Source organism: Haliotis asinina, chromosome 6, assembly GCF_037392515.1.
Source record: "Haliotis asinina isolate JCU_RB_2024 chromosome 6, JCU_Hal_asi_v2, whole genome shotgun sequence".
NCBI classification, from domain to species: domain Eukaryota; kingdom Metazoa; phylum Mollusca; class Gastropoda; order Lepetellida; family Haliotidae; genus Haliotis; species Haliotis asinina.
In genome coordinates this window covers 69,782,364-69,801,991 of record NC_090285.1, presented here as the reverse complement: position 1 = coordinate 69,801,991, position 19,628 = coordinate 69,782,364, and the positions used below count along the sequence as shown (strand labels likewise).

At 40.1% G+C, this 19,628-nt stretch overlaps 1 protein-coding gene across 3 annotated transcripts in view; it reads left to right on the top strand.

The window, feature by feature from the left end:
- The window catches only part of LOC137287046 (uncharacterized), a 45,197-nt gene that overhangs the window by 2,389 nt on the left and 23,180 nt on the right, over nt 1–19,628 (top strand). For 2 of the 3 annotated variants that reach the window (XM_067819156.1, XM_067819155.1), the window contains exons 2-25: nt 1,244–1,308; nt 2,982–3,037; nt 3,184–3,417; nt 3,599–3,817; nt 4,532–4,622; nt 4,763–4,806; nt 6,119–6,352; nt 6,639–6,860; nt 7,060–7,126; nt 7,511–7,575; nt 10,419–10,594; nt 10,897–10,959; nt 11,439–11,643; nt 11,939–12,089; nt 12,462–12,488; nt 13,131–13,175; nt 13,387–13,443; nt 14,206–14,276; nt 14,623–14,850; nt 15,087–15,311; nt 15,483–15,576; nt 15,802–15,845; nt 16,643–16,876; nt 18,048–18,269. In XM_067819156.1, coding sequence (XP_067675257.1) covers nt 2,984–3,037; nt 3,184–3,417; nt 3,599–3,817; nt 4,532–4,622; nt 4,763–4,806; nt 6,119–6,352; nt 6,639–6,860; nt 7,060–7,126; nt 7,511–7,575; nt 10,419–10,594; nt 10,897–10,959; nt 11,439–11,643; nt 11,939–12,089; nt 12,462–12,488; nt 13,131–13,175; nt 13,387–13,443; nt 14,206–14,276; nt 14,623–14,850; nt 15,087–15,311; nt 15,483–15,576; nt 15,802–15,845; nt 16,643–16,876; nt 18,048–18,269 — 3,072 coding nt within the window. In that variant the 5' untranslated portion in view covers nt 1,244–1,308; nt 2,982–2,983. The remainder of the gene's footprint in view (nt 1–1,243; nt 1,309–2,981; nt 3,038–3,183; nt 3,418–3,598; nt 3,818–4,531; nt 4,623–4,762; nt 4,807–6,118; nt 6,353–6,638; nt 6,861–7,059; nt 7,127–7,510; nt 7,576–10,418; nt 10,595–10,896; nt 10,960–11,438; nt 11,644–11,938; nt 12,090–12,461; nt 12,489–13,130; nt 13,176–13,386; nt 13,444–14,205; nt 14,277–14,622; nt 14,851–15,086; nt 15,312–15,482; nt 15,577–15,801; nt 15,846–16,642; nt 16,877–18,047; nt 18,270–19,628) is intronic. The other variant, XM_067819157.1, reaches the window with a different exon arrangement.

The window sequence follows — 19,628 nt, the reverse complement described above, 5'->3', positions numbered from 1 at the left end:
AGGAAGGTCACAAGTTTTGTATAATTCGCACGTAACGTGACCGAGTGTAGTACTTTGTTTATTACCTGCGTCTTACACATACACCCATTATAGTAGTACTACTGTGACTGAGGTTACTTCGACAGAATGTGACGACACTGAGAGGTCATCGGTTATCCAATGAAATCGTTAGAACCTCGTTACGACACTGGTCAGCGCGATGCGACACTCGTCTGACGTATGAGATTAGCATCCAACTACCCACACCTTCACCACGTAATGATGTGTAAATTCCAGATATACCTACAGTTTAGTGCCAGGTGATGACATGTCTCTACCAGATATACCCACAATTTAGTGCCAGGTGATGACATGTCTCTACCAGATATACCCACAGTTTAGTGCCAGGTGATGACATGTCTCTACCAGATATACCCACAGTTTAGTGCCAGGTGATGACATGTCTCTACCAGATATACCCACAATTTAGTGCCAGGTGATGACATGTCTCTACCAGATATACCCACAATTTAGTGCCAGGTGATGACATGTCTCTACCAGATATACCCACAATGTAGTGCCAGGTGATGACATGTCTCTACCAGATATACCCACAATGTAGTGCCAGGTGATGACATGTCTCTACCAGATATACCCACAATGTAGTGCCAGGTGATGACATGTCTCTACCAGATATACCCAGAGTTTAGTGCCAGGTGATGACATGTCTGTACCAGATATACCCACAATTTAGTGCCAGGTGATGGCATGCCAGTGCCAGATATACCCACAGGTTAGTGCCAGGTGTGGGTATATACATGTCTGTACCAGATATACCCACAGTTTAGTGCCAGGTGATGACATGCCGATACCAGATATACCCACAATTTAGTGCCAGGTGATGACATGCCAGTGCCAGATATACCCACAATTTAGTGCCAGGTGATGACATGCCAGTGCCAGATATACCCACATGTTAGTGCCAGGTGTGGGTATATACATGTCTGTACCAGATATACCCACATGTTAGTGCCAGGTGTGGGTATATACATGTCTGTACCAGATATACTCACAGTTTAGTGCCAGGTAATGTACCAGGTGATAACGTGTCCATGCATGTTCCACGATTATACGCCTATTTCAACCATTTATTTGAAACTGTGGATACATCACGTATTTACAGTTGTAGAAGTATTATGCACATACAAAGTGCATTGTACGTCATGTCCTCGCATCCTAATACATGTTTATGTATCATATCCAGCTCGTGGACAGACACAACGTAGACAGACACAGTGTTGAAGTGGTTGGGGGAGTTCTTCTGGAGAGGCAAGTATACCAATACCCAGGGGATCAGTTGTGATCAGCACAGTGTGTGTGAGTCATCGGGTAAGGTTTAAAGTCTCGTGTTTTAAATCTATGTTCGTGATACAATCGGAGTAAAACAATCGACTAATGACTATTGTCCCTTTCATTTGAGGAAACCTGAACACGTTGTTATTGAACATGGGCAGTGGGGGTATTGAATATGGGCAGTGGGGGTATTAAATATGGGCATGTCGGTATTGAACATGGCGGTATGGGTTACTGAACACGGTGCGGTTGGTTATTGAATATGGGTGTATCGGGTTTTGGCTATGAGCGATTCGAGCACTGATTATGGAAATGTTGGGTATTGAATACAGGGAATGAACTGAAATATAAAAAAAAAGAAAAGAAAAAGATTATTGTCCCTACTGTTGTGTGTATGCCTATTGTGTGTATTTTCTGTATGTTTTATTATTAATTAAGTAATAATTATTATTGGGTCACAACGTTTAGTGTTTTGAATAATAATTATGATGGGTCACATTTCGTATAATAGATGGTCAACATTTTTAGGATTTGGGCAGCAGGCTTTCCGGAAGTACTTTAGAGTTATCTCCTTTTGAGTTTGTTGTGATTATTTGTTACTTCCGGGAGACTGCTAGAGCATTCTACGGTGTTGGCGATGGTCGTAAGTGCTCGAAAGTTCTTGAAACTATGACTGAATATATATATCTATATATCTATATATATGTATGTATGTATGTATGTGTGTGTGTGTGTGTGTGTGTGTGTGTGTGTGTGTGTGTGTGTGTGTGTGTGTGTGTGTGTGTGTGTGTGTGTGTGTGTGTGTGTGTGTGTGTGTGTGTGTGTGTGTGTGTGTGTGTGTGTGTGTGTATAAAGGCTAGTTGCCGTCTTGTGTGCTGACGGACACACATTCACTGGAGTATATATCTTTCTGCATCCGTCAACGCCTGATCTACAGGCCGCTCACTGTGTTACACTCTGCATATCTGTTTCTCTCTAAGACTTTGTGAGTTCGCTATATATTTTGTGACCCATTGCCCTAGATTTAATCCCATTTGTATTGTACTTCAAATTGGTATTGTGAAATTGACTTGTGACTTTGCATAACTTTCTCTCTTACTTAATAATACAATACTTGAATGCTTTAGACTTGTCTTTGTTCTGTTTTGCTGTTTCACAGAGGATTTCGTACACCTTATGTCACGACACATTCTTAACCGTAACACTATGTAGTCTTTACCTGGCTTATCGGGTTTTAGCTATGGGCGATTCGAGCATTGATAATGTAAATGTTTGGTATTGAATATGTGCGTACAGGGAATGAACTGAAATTAAAAAAAAGAAAAAAAACATTATAGTCCATACTATTATACATATGTCTATGTAGTCTTTACCTTTTGGGATAACCTTTTGACCTAAAGTTAATCTAACGACCAAAGCGTTTGCCCTCGTTTTGATGCCTGTATCAAAGTCGTGAACTTTATATATAGTTTCGTTTTGTATTTTTCATTTGGCAAAATTGAGACTTGACGTTGTGGAATATGTCGTTGATGTGTGTGTATATACTGAACTTCTTTACGAAGCAAATACAAATCATTGATTGTTAGCAGGATTGTTACTGGTGGAGTAATCACATAGATGACTTTTGTGTTTAACATCTGTTGTTTCAGCTATGTACAAGAATTCTCAAATACATTTGGTCGTTGGAGAAATTGCCAAACAGCAGGTAATAAACAACATTAATAAACATCAACTAATACAACGCATATGACGATCTTTAGATTAAAACCACGCCTCTCATACTTCCTATGCTTTATGCACGTTAGCATTGCTGGTGTTTACGAAGGTTATCTATATAGGGTTCCTTGACAGGCTGATGTGTTGGTGAACACGACCGGGACTGATGTCAACCTCTTGGCAGGAACCGTCTCCTACACGTTCCTGGAGGCAGGAGGAAGGGAACTGCAGGAGGACCTAACCAAGGCGTGTCCTTCTGGGCTCAAGGTCGGTGGCATTGCTCAGACCGCGGGACGCAAACTCCAGTGCCTGAAGGTGTTCCATGTGGTGCTGAAGCCGTGGGTGAATAAACATGATGAGGCAGAACAGGTGGGGACCATGTTTTCCCGTTCTTTTAACTTCATGTACTCTCACTGGAAGCGTTTAATGTGCGGACGGCTGTACTTTAGTCATATGCATCAACCATCTTTATTTTCCCACATCTTGTCATGTTTCTCTCTACCTAGATAACACGGTTGCACAGATTATAAAACTACATTTCCCACCCCAGATACTTCGGAATGTGGTCACCGAGTGTCTTGAAATGGCTTCAAAACAAAACTTAAGGTCCATCACCTTTCCTGCACTTGGATCAGGGTTTCACAGGTTCCCCAGCATGCGGTCTGCAGACATCATGTTTACTGCCACGGAGACATTCCTGCAGAACAAGAACACGAATCTGAGAACGGTCACATTCGTCCTGTATCCTGGCAACGATGTCCTGAGAAAGGTACACATCTTCACCTACTTGACAGTGCACAAGTAGGATCAAAGTAGAGAATTGAGTGAGTGACTGAGTGAATTTACGCCGCACTCAGCAATATTCCTGCTCTATTATGGCAATTTTGTAAATAATCGAGTCTGGACTAGACAATCCAGTGATAGACAGCATGAGCATCGATCTCCGCAACTGGGATACAGTGACATGTGTCAACCCAGTCAGCGAGCCTGACCAAGCGATCCTGTTAGTCATCCCTTGAAATAAGCATGGGTTACTGAAGATCAGTTGTACCCCGGATCTTCACTGGTAAGGAGTGAAATGAGGCCTAACACATATTCTGTCTAATATACGGTATGTGTGGGATAACATTTGAGTACCCCGGTAGATGAGTGAGTCACATCGCTGACTCTGTTTGCTGTCCTTTACGTCCCTGACAGCGATTGCGCGGTTAGAATCTGTGCTTTACTGAGAAAGAGTAATCCCACAGAGAACATAAACGACATTTTCTCATGTTCTAAGTAGCATGGTGTCTCCACATTGTTGTCAATGTAGACTGATATTCAGTCTTGTGCTGTTTCCTCCCCAAGATTATCGAAATATTTAGTCTCAGACAGGAGAACGGGTTGCTGGTGATCAATTTCACCCAGTCTCTACGGGTATGTCCAGATGTGATCAGATGTAACCGAACTGTGTGCTCTTTAACCATGTTTTGAATATGCCTAGGACTTTGAAGCGAGAAGGGATGGTGTATTGGTAGTACATAAACACCGTGTTAGCAAGGAGGTTGTCTTGAAGAAGGCTGCGGGAACTAAAGGTAAAGTGAAATATGTAACAGACACACATTAAATACTTTTGTAATTAATCGATATATCTAAAGATCTGGGGAAAAACGATGTTTCAAATATATTCAGCCATATGAAACGAAACATTTCTTGTTCTTTTTATATTTTTCAGAGCTGACCATCAGGGCTATCTGTGGAGATCTCACGCAGTTGGAGGTAATAGCCTGGCAGTCTCATCATGCAGTGTTGACACACACCACATATTGTGCTGTCATTACGCATTGACATACGCCACATATTGTGTTGTCATAATGTAATGACATACGATACATATTGTGTTGTTATTATGTATTGACATACACCACATATTGTGATGTCACTATGTATTGACATATGCCACATATTGTGTTGTCATAATGTAATGACATACGATACATATTGTGTTGTTATTATGTATTGACATACACCACATATTGTGATGTCACTATGTATTGACATATGCCACATATTGTGTTGTCATAATGTAATGACATACGATACATAATGTGTTGTCATTATGTATTGACATACACCACATATTGTATTTTCATACACCACATATTTTGTTGTCATTATACATTGACATACGATACATATGGTATTGTCATACACCACATGTTGTACTGTCATTATATATTGACATACGATACATATTGTGTTGTAATTATGTATTAACATTCAACACATATTGTGTTGTTTTTATGTATTGACATACACCACACATTCTGTTGGCATTATGTACTGACATACGTCACATACTGTGTTGGCATTATGTACTGACATACATCACATACTGTGTTGTCATTATGTATTGACATACGTCACATACTGTGTTGGCATTATGTATGGACATACGTCACATACTGTGTTGTCATTATGTATGGACATACGTCACATACTGTGTTGTCATTATGTATTGACATACGTCACATACTGTGTTGGCATTATGTATTGACATACGTCACATACAGTGTTGTCATTATGTATTGACATACGTCACATACTGTGTTGGCATTATGTATTGACATACGTCACATACTGTGTTGTCATTACGTATTGACATACGTCACATACTGTGTTGTCATTATGTATTGACATACACTACACATTGTATTGTCATTACGTACTGACATACTCCACACATTGTGTTTGTATTATGTTTTACCATATTCAGCACATATTTTGTTGCTGAAGAGATTTTTCTCACAATTAGCAAACTAAGTTTCTCTCAGTTTCTCCAGCAATTAAAATTTTTTTGTATAACAATCATAAACTCAAAGGTTTCTTTCTTGTACACCGATTTTTGAAATATGATCCAAGTGCCATGTCGGAAATAGTCTATATTTGTTACGAACTGGGGATAAGTAAGTGGAAAGATACTTATTAATAAACGATACGAAATTAAAATCAGAAAAAATGTGAAACTATTAACTTAATCACATATCACTAAGAAGATCATCAGTTGTATCATACTGACACTGTACTCCAGGCCGACGTGTTGGTCAACACAACACAGATCGATCTAAATCTCTCTGTTGGAGCTGTGTCTGGCTCCCTCCTTGATGCTGGAGGCCAAATCATTCAGGATGAGTGTAGACAACAACATCCCCTGGGGGCTAGACCAGGCACAGTGACACAAACTCAGGGAGGAAAGCTGAAATGCAAGAAGATTTACCATGTTATCCTAGAGGACTGGCGCAAGGGACATGAAAAGGCAGAGAAGGTATGAAACTCTATTCACTTGATACTCAACCGTGCCTCAGACGGCCAGAATAGATTCTGTATGTATTGCGCAGTCCATCAACTGTCAATGCTTATTTTATGAATTCCCGAATGCAATCATCGTTATGTTATATTTGAATTACTCTTGTATATATATTTCATAGATATTTCTTTTTGTAAATCGAAAATTAATGAAATATTAGACTGGTGCCTTTCAACAAAAATTGTTTGAATATAAAATGTTCAGTTCCTTAAATAATATACATGTATTTGCTTCTCCTGGTCAGGCATTTCTCTCCGTAGTCACTACATGCTTGCAAAAGGCATCCCGACAGAAATTCACTTCTATTGGTTTTCCCCTCCTGGGTACGGGATATGCTGGATTTTCCGCAGAGATGTCAACAAAGCTCATGATTAGAGCATTCGTGGACGTATTTCAGAACACTGCATATACATCGCTTCAAGTTCTCGATATTGTCATTCATCCAAAAGATACAGCCATCATAAAGGTAATGTCCCACCTGGTGTTTGTTGATTCATTAGACTTACGGAGTACAGTCGTACGGTCGGAGTCAGGAGTACGTGTCTATTACTTAGTCATATTATCTGTTTGTGATCATATACTTGTAAAAGCAAAAACTATGGGAACTTGTTTCCATTTTCTGTGCTTATGGTCAAAGTTTATCCGGTAACCCATACCTCCTCCAGATCGTTGAGACCCAACTTGGAGAGGCTGTGCGGCTAGCGGGTATGGCAAAGTTCATCATTACAGCAGGTACAGTTGCATCAGAACTCTGGTATTAGACTGTGACAGACAATGAATGCTGCACAATACCTTTCAGAGGAGTACACAAAGTACCCAACAATCTTGACTATCGGCTGTTGGAAGTCTCATTGGCTGAGCGGGTTAGGTCGCTGACCTTGTGTGCTAGAGATCTGGGTCCTCACTCTGAGGACCAAGAGATGGATTCAAACCCAAAATGAAACTGCAATCCTACATATAACATATTTTACGTTGGAATAAATATTGCAAAACATTAACACCTATGCAAATCCTGTTTGAAATAAGGAATCTTGTGACCTTGTTCATGTTCTTATGTGTAAAAGGACACAGTAAAGGTTCAAGCTTATGTGTGGACACGCAGTTATATGTTTGTAGACGGCGCCCAGGTACCTGTGGGAGAGGACATCCATCTGGTTTCTGGTCAGTTAGTCGCCCAAAAGGTAATGACTTTACCCTCCAAACCAGGTAACATTATTAATACTGTATATTAATACAATTAGTTAATTAGTTAATTAATTAATTAGCGTCTATTAATGACGGTCCAAGAACAGCTTATAGGTAGGGTTTATTATACGGGAGCATCTGTATTTACCGCTCGAATCCTGAAACTGTAACCTCATCTTTATACCACCGTGCATCCAGTAGAGCTGGTTTTGTCATAGTCGTACAACCCGCAATACGATACATCAGGATAAAATTTTAGTCACGACAATACATTACCAAGGTATGATACTATTAATCTGTGATAGGATACGAATCCCGATATAAGGGTTGGAGTGAACTGGACAAGAACAGCTAGGTTGGGAGTTGGAGTCCTTCTGACACCTTTACTGACAAGGACAAACTGTCTGGATGAACGACGTACTTCCCCTGATTAAAAACGTTGCTCATCCATAAAGTTTGTCCTTATCTGACTCACCAACTTCTAAACGTACCACTGAAATAAGTTACCTTTACTGACGGAGTTCTGTAAAAATACAGAAATATCATAAATGTATACAGGGCTGACATAAACCTGTCATAGATAAATGTACAACCGCCGACTAGTCTTGCCTTCAAATAGTGGCCATCTCTTTAAGGGAAGTAACTCTTGCATTTTGTTTACTGATTAAAACACCAAATGAGTGAAGTGCTCGTAATATATCCCCTCATACAAAGCTTCTGAAAATCCTTACCTCTCGGAAGAATGTCTCAGTAACAAAATATAATGATTACTTACACAAAATAATCCTCGAGTGAAGAAAAGGTGCATCTACTTGAAAAGCTAGCGCGGCTTGAAACTCACGCACTTGTCCACTTTGATGAGTGATGAAAATTGTCTTGTACTGAAAACAACATAAAATTCTCTATGCCAAATATATATATTCAGGCCTGGCACATACTCTAGAAGAAAGAAATATCCCTAAATTAAATTTACTTCATGAAAAGAAATCCTAGAATACGCAATTACATTAGGCAAACGATAGTGTTCCCCTAAATGATAACAGTGGGTATTCCCGGAATGTAGAATTCACAGTATAGTCTCTGGGTTTAAGTCGCTGGGGGCTGTGAAATTCTGAAGTGTGTTGTGGAATGTTATTTGAATTTGAGTTTAACCCAATCAGATTATGATACTGATTAATAAACTCAAAATGCTGCAATATGGGACCGGTCAGACACCGCCCCCAAGAAAAAGAAATATGAAGACCCCAGGGAGAACTGTCCATCCTGGAACATAGACTTACGGTTGGCATTATTGATATATTGTATTACTTAGAGATGGTAGCTCATGGAATGAAACTTTCTTAGGGTGGAGATACCATACAAATCCCGATATAATGGTGGAGATACGATACGAATCCCGATCTAAGGGTGGAGATACGATACGAATACCGATCTAAATGTGGAGATACGATACGAATACCGATATAAGGGTGGAGATACGATACGAATACCGATCTAAATGTGGAGATACGATACGAATCCCGATCTAAGGGTGGAGATACGATACGAATACCGATCTAAATGTGGAGATACGATACGAATCCCGATCTAAGGGTGGAGATACGATACAAATACCGATATAAGAGCGGCGATACGATACAAATCCTAATCTAAGGGCGTTGATAAGGGTAGTAATACAATGCAAATCCCGATATAAAGGCTGCGATTTGATACGAATCCCGATATAAGGGTAGTGATACGATGCGAATCCCCTTATAAGGGCGGCGATAGGATGCTAATGCCGATTTAAGGGCGGCGATACGATACTAAACACGATATAAGGGCGGCGACACGATACGTATAATGATACTAAAACGATAACTCTAACACTACCTACGAAACACCATCAGATCGAAACAAAAAGGTCTTAGATGAAAGAAACGGTAATTTGAAAAATGTTACATTAGGTACTTTGTTTTAAAACAAGAACAAGATACATGAAACAAAATATTGTTATAAACAGGAATCATAGATCCAAAACATCTTTAACGTCTCCACGTGCCTGGATGCTGTCACAACAGTCACATAATGGAATGAAGTTTGTGCTGATCTTCAACACGGTATATCTTGACATATCTTGATTCGGCAACATCCAATGTTAAACATCGATGTATCGTGGCCCATTTGACGTACTGTATCGAGACATACGACAACGTAAACCTTCGTAACGATTTACTGTATCGACGGTCCATGGATCGATGCATATCGATGAATAGTCACACCATGAACACCCAGTGCCTGTTGATATTCTGAATGATTTTAGAATGACCGGCTTAGAGCAGTGTCTGGTTTCTACAAGAACAATAGGTGAATGACTGGTTCTGTTCATATCGTGAAACTTTTATGACGGAAAATGCACGTATCTTATCAGAAACACAATAATCGTGTTATGATCATCAACACCCAAACTGAAGCAATATGTATAGTTTTATGTTGAACTCATTTGCTACAAGGTCATTACCTGAGGTTACACCGGTTGCAAATTGTTTAACCTACTTAAATCGAACCGTTGTCTGCTAAGGCGGCCTGTTTAAGCAATATTGCAGCAACAGTACGGTGCCGGACACCAGAAATGAGCTTCACACATTGTGCTTATGTAGTGAAATGTGACCAGGTCTTCAGCGTGACGGCCAAATGCTTTGATTACAAGACTAACTCACCGCGCCTGAAGGGTTAAGTTAACTTAAAGTACTACAGTATTGAAACGACGTCACTATCGTTGTCAATATAATCGCAATATGCCCAGCAATACTGTCCAAAAAGGCGTTACACCAAACCCACTTACTACTTTACCACCCAGGATCTCCTCCGTTGTGCTGCTGACGTCATTTGCAAGAAGGAGGTTATGTCCGGAAATGACGTCACATACATAGAACTGAAGTCAGGAAACAGGCACACCCCGACACTAGATGACTACCACTACAGACTCATAGAGTCTCAGTTCTACAGATGTCTGTCAAGGGACAAGGTGAATAGGTCAGTAGCATCACGATACTTTAAGTACTGTTTCAATTTAAACCTGATTGGGCAAGTGGATTTATCATGTATAGTGTCTATCCTATAGAAATGAATTACAAAATTTGGCAGTGGTTTGTGAGCAGAGTGGTAAGTGCAGGAATACTGGTATCTCCGAAGAGACAGCGTCAGATACCACCTAGAGGATCAGAGTTCAGTTTCGATGAGAGTCATACAGTTCATGACGTAAGGAACACAGCACAGGAATTGGACATAATAATGAGAAAAACATAACATTTTGAAGTATGTTTCGTTTCTTGCAGACACATTTTTCAAATAACAAAACTGGAATATGTGGTGAATCCTAACCTAATGAAAGTGTTCAGGTACGTATGAGCATAAATTGTATGTAGCTGATTCTTATTCATCCCACCTTTAAATGGCAGTTCTGTTTCATATCTCGTCAGTAACACAGACACAAGTCGATATAGCGACTTTCATTAGACCTCGCCCCTGTCACTGATTCGTCAAACATGATTATACCAAGGCCTTTTGTAGACGTCATCATCTAACCACCGAGCAAGAAAATAAAAAGTTACACACTATGTTCTTAGTTTTTTCTAACATGCATAACTGTACTTAGACTTAAGTTGTCGGCACTGATATATCAGTGGGCCCTCGCAGATCTGTTGCTTAGTGTAAGATTTACCAGTATTTCTTGTCTACGAAGATCTTCGGGGAGACATGTAGTGATGCTTTCATAGCATGGCTTCATAGCAATGGTTAATGCATTTGCAGCCTTGCCAATGGAAACGTCTGGAATTGTAATTCCATAGTTTCTGACTTAATAAATGGTCATTTCTAGCGCGGCTCAGGCGTGGATGCCGAAACAACAAGCTGTCCTCTTCTTTTGTGGAGCTGGAAAAGAAACTATAAAAATTATCTGTCAAGAAGGATTGCAGCAACAGTTCATCAGAAAAACCGTCACAGCCAGTGAATATCCTCGATTTGCAATGGATTCCATGGAGAGGTCCAATATGTTGCTCATATGCAAAATGTTAAGTGGAAAGGTAAGGCAGCATACACATTTCAGCGTAGTATTGGCATAAACATTCATTGTATTGTAGTGGTAGTTGTGCTGGATTATGTGAGGCTTTGGTAAGGAGTAATTATACAGAATGCTACATAATAGGCAGCAAGTAATAAGTCCTTGTTAGTAGACATGTGGATTTGACCTTTATGGACGCCATTTATGCAACAGACGATGATGAAGTGTTTAATTGCTTTGAGTGCAAGACATACATATTCTCTATCACAAAACACAAATACATATTCTTCACTTTGTTTCTATGTTGTATGTTCAAGGGACAGAACACAGCCTCTGGGACAGATAAGCATGAGCCCTACTCCCTGGTATATTCCTCTAACAAAGCACTTGTCCTGCACAAAGAAGACGTCATACTTCCATGTTACATTGTGCACTTCAACATCTGCAAACGATTCCGACTGAAAGAAGGTACATACAAGGTTTTTATATATTTACAATAACTCTCTCTCAAAGGCAGCGTCGAATAATCCCGCCTTTCATGAGCACCACAGTCCAGCAGTGGGGAAATAGTATACAGAATACCATAAGTATATGAGGCCTTTTTGCGATGTGCAAGGCCATTGTTGATAATCTCAAATCCGCTCAAAATGCCATATTCACATATGTACAATATATGAAGTTTAAGACCCCCACGCCTGATATTTTACCTGATAAGAGATGTACGGTGGTGTGAATAGTCTCCCTTTCTGGACTCAAGGTGTTAATTTGTTTCAATACAGTGGTCAGTTGAAACTACGTTGTATTATTTCTTTTCCCATGTCAATATTTTTCTTTCTTTAGATCCGAAGAATGTGCTGGAATCGTCAGGTATGTAAACTCTCGTTCCTTGTAATAGAGGATGTTACTTCTGGTATTGCAGTTTGACAACGTAAGGAGAGTATGATATAGAGGAGGTGTGTATGATATACAGGGTGTGTGTAAGACATACAGGGTGTCAGGGTGTGTTTGTATGTCATACAATCTGTGTTTGATTTACAATGTGTGTGTTTGATATATAGTGTGCTTGTGATATACAAGGTGTGAGTATAGTATACAGTGTGTGTGTGTGATAGTGTGTGTATGATATGCAGTTTGTGTATGGTTTACAGTGTGTATGATATACAGTGTGTGATATACAGTGTGTATGCATGATAAGCAGTGTGTGTTTTACGGTTTGTGTGATATACAGGGTGTGCTCTTGTTATACAGAGTTTGTGTATGGTATACAGCGTGTGTGATTTACAGTTTGTGGGATATACAGGGTGTGTTTTGATATACAGGGTGCGTGTATGGTATACAGGGTATGTGCATGATATACGGGGTGTGTGTATGAAAATGCATGGTTTGCATGTAAACTCAATTTGAATAGCCAGTGGCCACACATTACAGAACCAACTGACTGCCATACCATACAGCGAATTGACTTCTGAATTGTAAATTGAATTGTTATCTTTGAATTTGATGTTTCAGATTCTCTGGTCTGTCCTGCTGTGGGAAAACCGTTTTCCGGAACTAGTAAGTGCATTTCAGGGCACGTTTCAATGTGAAATCAATTCATGATGTTTGTTTTCACATCATATTTCAAAGAATAGTATATATTATACTATGTTGTAAATCATGACAATACACGTGTATTTGGTGTATTAAGATATCCAGAGACAGATGTACAAGGTAGGTCTTGGTTATCTCAGCGGCCTCAGTCACTGCATACTTCATATCTTTCCAGAACAAACTGCACTACAAGTTTCGGCAGCACAAGCCTGTGGAATGTCAACTGTATCCGGTAAGTAATTCACCTGTCCATTAGTTAGTCGGCTTGGGATAGATCCTCCCCAGAGAGCAGAATATAGACACTGTTACACGCCGGTGAGGCGAAAAATAACCAGTATGCTCATAATTTAATAAGTGTTGCAAGGGAAGTAATACTGGTAAAAATATAGTGAATGTCACTTTTGATGTGCATTTCTCAGATATGCATGCAAAGTTCCATTCGTATGAATTTAGTGGTTCCTGAAGAAAACAGTTCCCCCTTTCTAAGTTAATGCACTGAAAACATATAGTCAGCAGTGCGACAAGTTAAATGAGTGACACTCAAGGGCGTTGGCTGAGAGTCAGACCAGCCGCCTTCCTGGGAGGAGTAGAGCAGGTGAACTGACTAATGACAGTGGACAGATTGGGAGGTACCAGTCACAAGGCACCAACATCAGTGGGTGTCAGACAACCTGGTACTTTGATATTTCTTACGCGAAGTGAAACATTATTTAAACGAACCGGTGAACATAAAGAATATGGTGACGACTACAATTTGGGGGGTTTAATTTGAGTGCACGCGTGTGGGACAGTATCCCGAATATCAAAAGAATATATCCGAAAGAACGCCTAATAGAAAAAGAATAGTTATTTCTTCATGCCCTTTCCGGTTGGTGAGATAACAGAAGTGCTAGAACGAAATGCCCTATTGAACCACTGTCTGAGGATAAATGTTTCCTTCTGTTTATATTCTGTTTTTCTGTAACTGTCTTCCTGTTATTGTATATTCATGCAGTTCCAAAGATGGGCCTTTTGAGGAAAAGTGGCGCAGTGGAACTGACAGTGGGTAACATATCACAGGAAAAGGTCAGCATGTGTCAATCTTGACTCTCTGAGGTTCCCAACATACTTCTCATAACATGAAACTCCACAGTTGTTCCTTTGTGTTTGTTCTCAACCTTTTCTCTGTGTTGGTCCACAACCTTTTCTGTGTTTGTCTACAACCTTTTCTGTGTTTGTCTACAGCCTTTTCTGTGTTTGTCTACAACCTTTTCTGTGTTGGTCCACAACCTTTTCTGTGTTTGTCTACAACCTTTTCTGTGTTTGTCTACAACCTTTTCTGTGTTTGTCTACAACCTTTTCTCTGTGTTGATATCAGGTGACTGACGATTAGTAATTGCATAAGTAGATATCAGGAAATATCTTCTTCCAGGTTGATGTGATTGTGAGCATAATCAGCACCGATGTAAAGTTTCTGCCTGGAAGTGTTACGTTCCCGAAGACAGGGGGCCAGGATTTGCAGGAGGTACTCACCAAGGCCTTTCCGGCTGGACTTCAAGTCGGTGGTGTAGCTCCAACTAAAGGATGGCCATTTCAGTGTCAGAGATTGTTCCATGTTGTATTGAAGCAGTGGATGAATCCGAATGATGCTGCTGAGAAGGTTTGGAATACGTTTCTTTAGCCGTTGTCTGTTCCCCTTCCAACATATGTCTCTACCCTCTTTCCTTTCCTGTACCCTCTTTCCTAGAGTTCGATGGTCACTCAAAAGACCCTGGTTCGATTCCCCATGTGGATATAATGTGTGAAGCATTGTGTGTGAACTAAGACTCAAGCAGTTACTTATATTTATGTTTGAATCTGATCGGATGTTAACGACAGTGGTTCGCTTGTCAACAGATTCTTAAAACAGTTGTCACCACTTGTCTAGAGATGGCGTCAAAGAGACAATTCAAAACCATCGCTTTTCCTGCACTTGGATCAGGGGTGCACAGATTCCCAGGGACGCGATGTGCCGACATTATGCTCACGGCTGTGGAAAGTTATCTGCAGATGCATAAAGGCTCATCAATAACAACAGTCAAAATTGTCTTAGAACCATCATCTGACGCTCTGCTGAGAAAGGTAACTTCCCATCCAATTACTGAATGCATAAATCAGATTTATTCACTTTACATCAGTATTGACTGATTTGCACAAGTGGTGTGCGTTCATGGAAGCTATGTAATTACACTGTATATTATCTATTCCCTTTTAATGTATTTCAAGTATACCACAAATACTTTCTACATATAGGACTTTGAGGGGAGGATGGGTAAACGTCCAGTTGTGCATGAGAACACAATCAACAAGGAAGTGGTGTTGAGGAAACAGCTTGGAACCAGTAAAGGTGATGTGGCTAGCTGATATGCAAAACCACGATGTTAAACAATATGCTTCACCTTACATAGTATTTCTTAGTTCGAACAATCATTCTAAAGTTCGATTATGTGAACGTACAGTTATAACTGATAACATGATAAGTCAGTCGGTCGGTCGGTTGGTCGGTCGGTTGGTCGGTCGGTTGGTGTTATTGTTTCCCTAATCAGTGACCCAGTTCATTTTCTTTTTCCAGTGCTGACTGTGAGGACAATAGTTGGTGATTTATCAAAAGTTACGGTACGTGAACGAAACTGGTTTTGTAAATATCTTTTTTCTTATAAATAAGGCGATGGATGCAGGGAACTGAAAAAGTATCATGCAAAATCGTTATGTGATAAGGGTGTGCCATAACGATATAGGTGTCACTGCTTCGTCGGAGTGTCGTTTGTCTTTGATAGACTGATTGCTCCGAATTTCAGGAACAGGAGGCAGGAAAGAGTTCCTGGGTGAATAGTCCAGTACTTGCCATACGTGTGGCGATATTACGTCTATGTAACACACGACGCAAGTAAATATTTAGAAAGAATGGCCGTCATCATAATGAATTTATAACAAGCATGTAAACTAGCACGACATAGGCCCCAAATTGCAAACAAGACCATGCTTGTTCTAGTGGCATTTGATTGGACGGTTAGGAGAGTCTGCTCGGGATAACCATGATACAATGGTATCCAGATCCCGTGAAAACAATAAACACGGTTTTTAACTTCCTTCCTATTTACAATACATGTAAGTTTGTATTGTAAACGATACATTTTAATATTATTTTGAGGCAGGATCATTGATTAATACACTGATGATATATTTCATTGCATTAGAGACGATCGATCGACGTTTTTCATTTTTGTCAGCTTTTTAAAAGATGCATGTGTGCAAATTCTTCAACTCCCTAGATCAAAACATTTGTTGAAAATAGCCGTTTGATCGCTATCATCTGACAAAGCTCCTAATCAATACAATTGATAGAAAAGGTTCATTTCTCACATGGCTTGCACTGACAAACACACACACTGTTTCCTATGTCGCCTGTCTAGGACGATGTCGTGGTGAACACCACCCAAACTGACCTCGACCTGTCCGTTGGTGCCGTGTCTAGTTCTCTTGTGAGTGCTGGAGGTCCGGTACTGCAGACAGAGTGTACACAGCAGCACCCGCGGGGAGTCGAACCCGGGGCTGTTGTCCAGACTCAGGCTGGGAAACTCGGGTGCAAGAAAGTCTTCCACACCGTGCTGGTGGAGTGGGCAAAGGAAAACAACAAAACAGAGAGGGTTTGCATACATAGTATAGAGCACGCTGTTCTCGAAATCATGTTGGAGAATATGTGATTTTATTAAGTTATTTAAAATCGTGATTGAAATCGATGAGACCCTTTCCATGCCAATATGATTAATAGCATTCTAAATTCAAGTATGCACATCAGTGGGTAGGAACAGAGTCGAAAGTAGTGAACCACGATCTGTTAATACCTAGATTATTATAAACAATAAAGCCACACTCAAAAATGTTCCGCCATATGACGGCAGTCTCTAAATATTCGTATATGGACCAGACAATCTAATGGTCGGCATATCGAATTGCGCAAATGAGATACGATGTCGTGTCACAAGTGAGCCTCACCGCGAGACCAACTGTAATCCGAATCTTCACTACATTGAACCTCCAGGGCATCTCGTCTTCCATCCTCGATATCTCCATGGTTTCCACTATACCCAGGATGCGTTATTACCTCCCCTGGCCGGCTTTTTATCCAATGAGGTGTGTACGCTGGGAAGTTGAGCGAACCAATCACAACTCATGTTCACTTTTTAAATTATCTAACTGATTGAACTTGGCAACACAAACCATGCAGAGGTTCTCTGAAAGGGGAAGAGGGAGTTCTTGCGCATATTTTTTAAGTTTCGCACCTATCAATTTGTCTGCGTGATTTTCCCCAAATCTGAGTCGCACTGCGAGCAAACCCTTCGCAGCTGCGACCGCTTTCTTTGTTAACTCGAGGAAGCTCGGCTGTAACGGCGGCTTAGCTGATTGACCACTGTGAGAATGGGGAGCTGGCCAAAGGAGGTAATAAAATTGTCCGACCGACCCATGGATGTTTCTAGGGTATAGTCGAGACTTATCGGAACGTGGGGATATCGAGGATGCTTGTCATCTTGTTAGAAACAAAATATTTCTTCACTGACATAAAACATTAGCTTTTGTTTCGAGAAAGAGCAGCCGAAATTATGATTGGATTCCCCCACCATTTCCTTTCATTTCAAATATTCAAATATTTTTGGTATGGGAGATGAACTGTTTCACAAAATGAATCAACGTTGGTTGACTTCATGTGACTTCGTGAAAGCCAATCCCTGCATTATTCGTATATTATTGCATAAATTAATTATTCCACATTATTGGTATACATCTTTACAGTCATGTATTCAACATTTCATGTTTCAGTCCTTTCTGTCAGTCGTTACGACCTGCCTACAAGAAGCCTCGAGACAAAACTTCAAGTCCATTGCATTCCCTGTTCTGGGAACAGGCTATGCTGGCTACCCACCGGAGACGTCAGTAAGGCTTATGATGAAGGCAGTCGTGGACTTTGTGAACACTCCTGCCAAAACATCGCTGGAAGTTGTCTCTGTTGTGGTGCACTACAAGCATGAGGCCATCAGAAAGGTTTTTTATTTTACTTACTGTCTTTACTTTTTCATGTTTAGTCTGGCACAAAATGTTTCAGGACGGTATTTGGTAACTTTATTTTAAAACTATAAGTGCTATCCGTTTCCAATTTGGTATGAGGCTTTATAATTCTTCTCCCATTGAGGATGTTAATTGTCATAATTTATCACTCTAGAATAAGAAAGTTGTCTATAAGAGCTGTCATTAGTTCAAGTCACAACCTCATGTGATCACATGTCAAGGTTGTTGACCTACTTACCGGAACAGCGGCCCGGTCATGCAAATTGTCAGGTCACGTGTCAAATTCTTTCATTATGCTCGACAGGTCATGTCACGTGACTTAAGGCACGTGCATTTTGCATTAGTTAACGGTGTCAGTACCGTTGTAGGACAGTTGTTGTGACTTGAAATAATGACAGTTCTTATAGACAATTGTCTTATTCTCAAGTGATAAATTATGACAATTAACATCCTCAATGGGAGAAGACTTATAGGGCCTCATACCAAATTGGAAACGGATAGCCAGACTGTGCCAGACTATAACCTGTAACGAAGTTCCGGGTGCTGTGATGGAGTAGACTCCATGTCCGCATGTGTTTCATATATAATAACACAACAAATACAACGAATGGTTTCTTCTACCAAGTGCTACTGTATATATATTTTTAATAACTGATTCTCTGTCAAAGAAGCATATAATCTACGCAACTTTCGCGTATTCGTGTAAATAGTTACACAACACAAATACATACTTAGTTAAACGTTTTACGTTTTCTCAAGATAAACCAAAGAGTAAGTTTGGTTTCTGCTTCAGCTTGAGTGTGTTCTTTGTTTTCAGATGACACGTAGTGCTTAGTGTGCTTATGGGCTCTGTGTTTAACTTTCTTATCCAAGAAGGATCTTATTCAAAGATTGTGTAACATCCATTTTCACAATAAGACGCAAAACTGAACAAAATGATTTCCAACACAGTTCTGTATTTTGAGGGGAACTACAGAGTCTCTTATATTCGGACACTTGACGTAATTTCCATACTTATACATGTCATTTCAGCGTAGCATAAATAATTTTCATGAAGTGAGTTTAGCATGGATCTTTGTCAAATCTGACAGACAAATGTGAAATGATCTCTCTTCTGCACACATAATTTTAGTTCCGACCATTACTGAATTAATGACATCTATCAACTCATGTTGCACAGTGCACACTCACATAGGCCGCCGTGTTAAAGGAGTTCTCGGCACTGTGCATACGTTGATCAGTTTGTTGCCGATAAATAAGCAAATGGAAAATTAAACAGAAACTATGTGGTTGTATTTAAGATGATTCCTTCATGTGCAAAACTGGATTTGGATC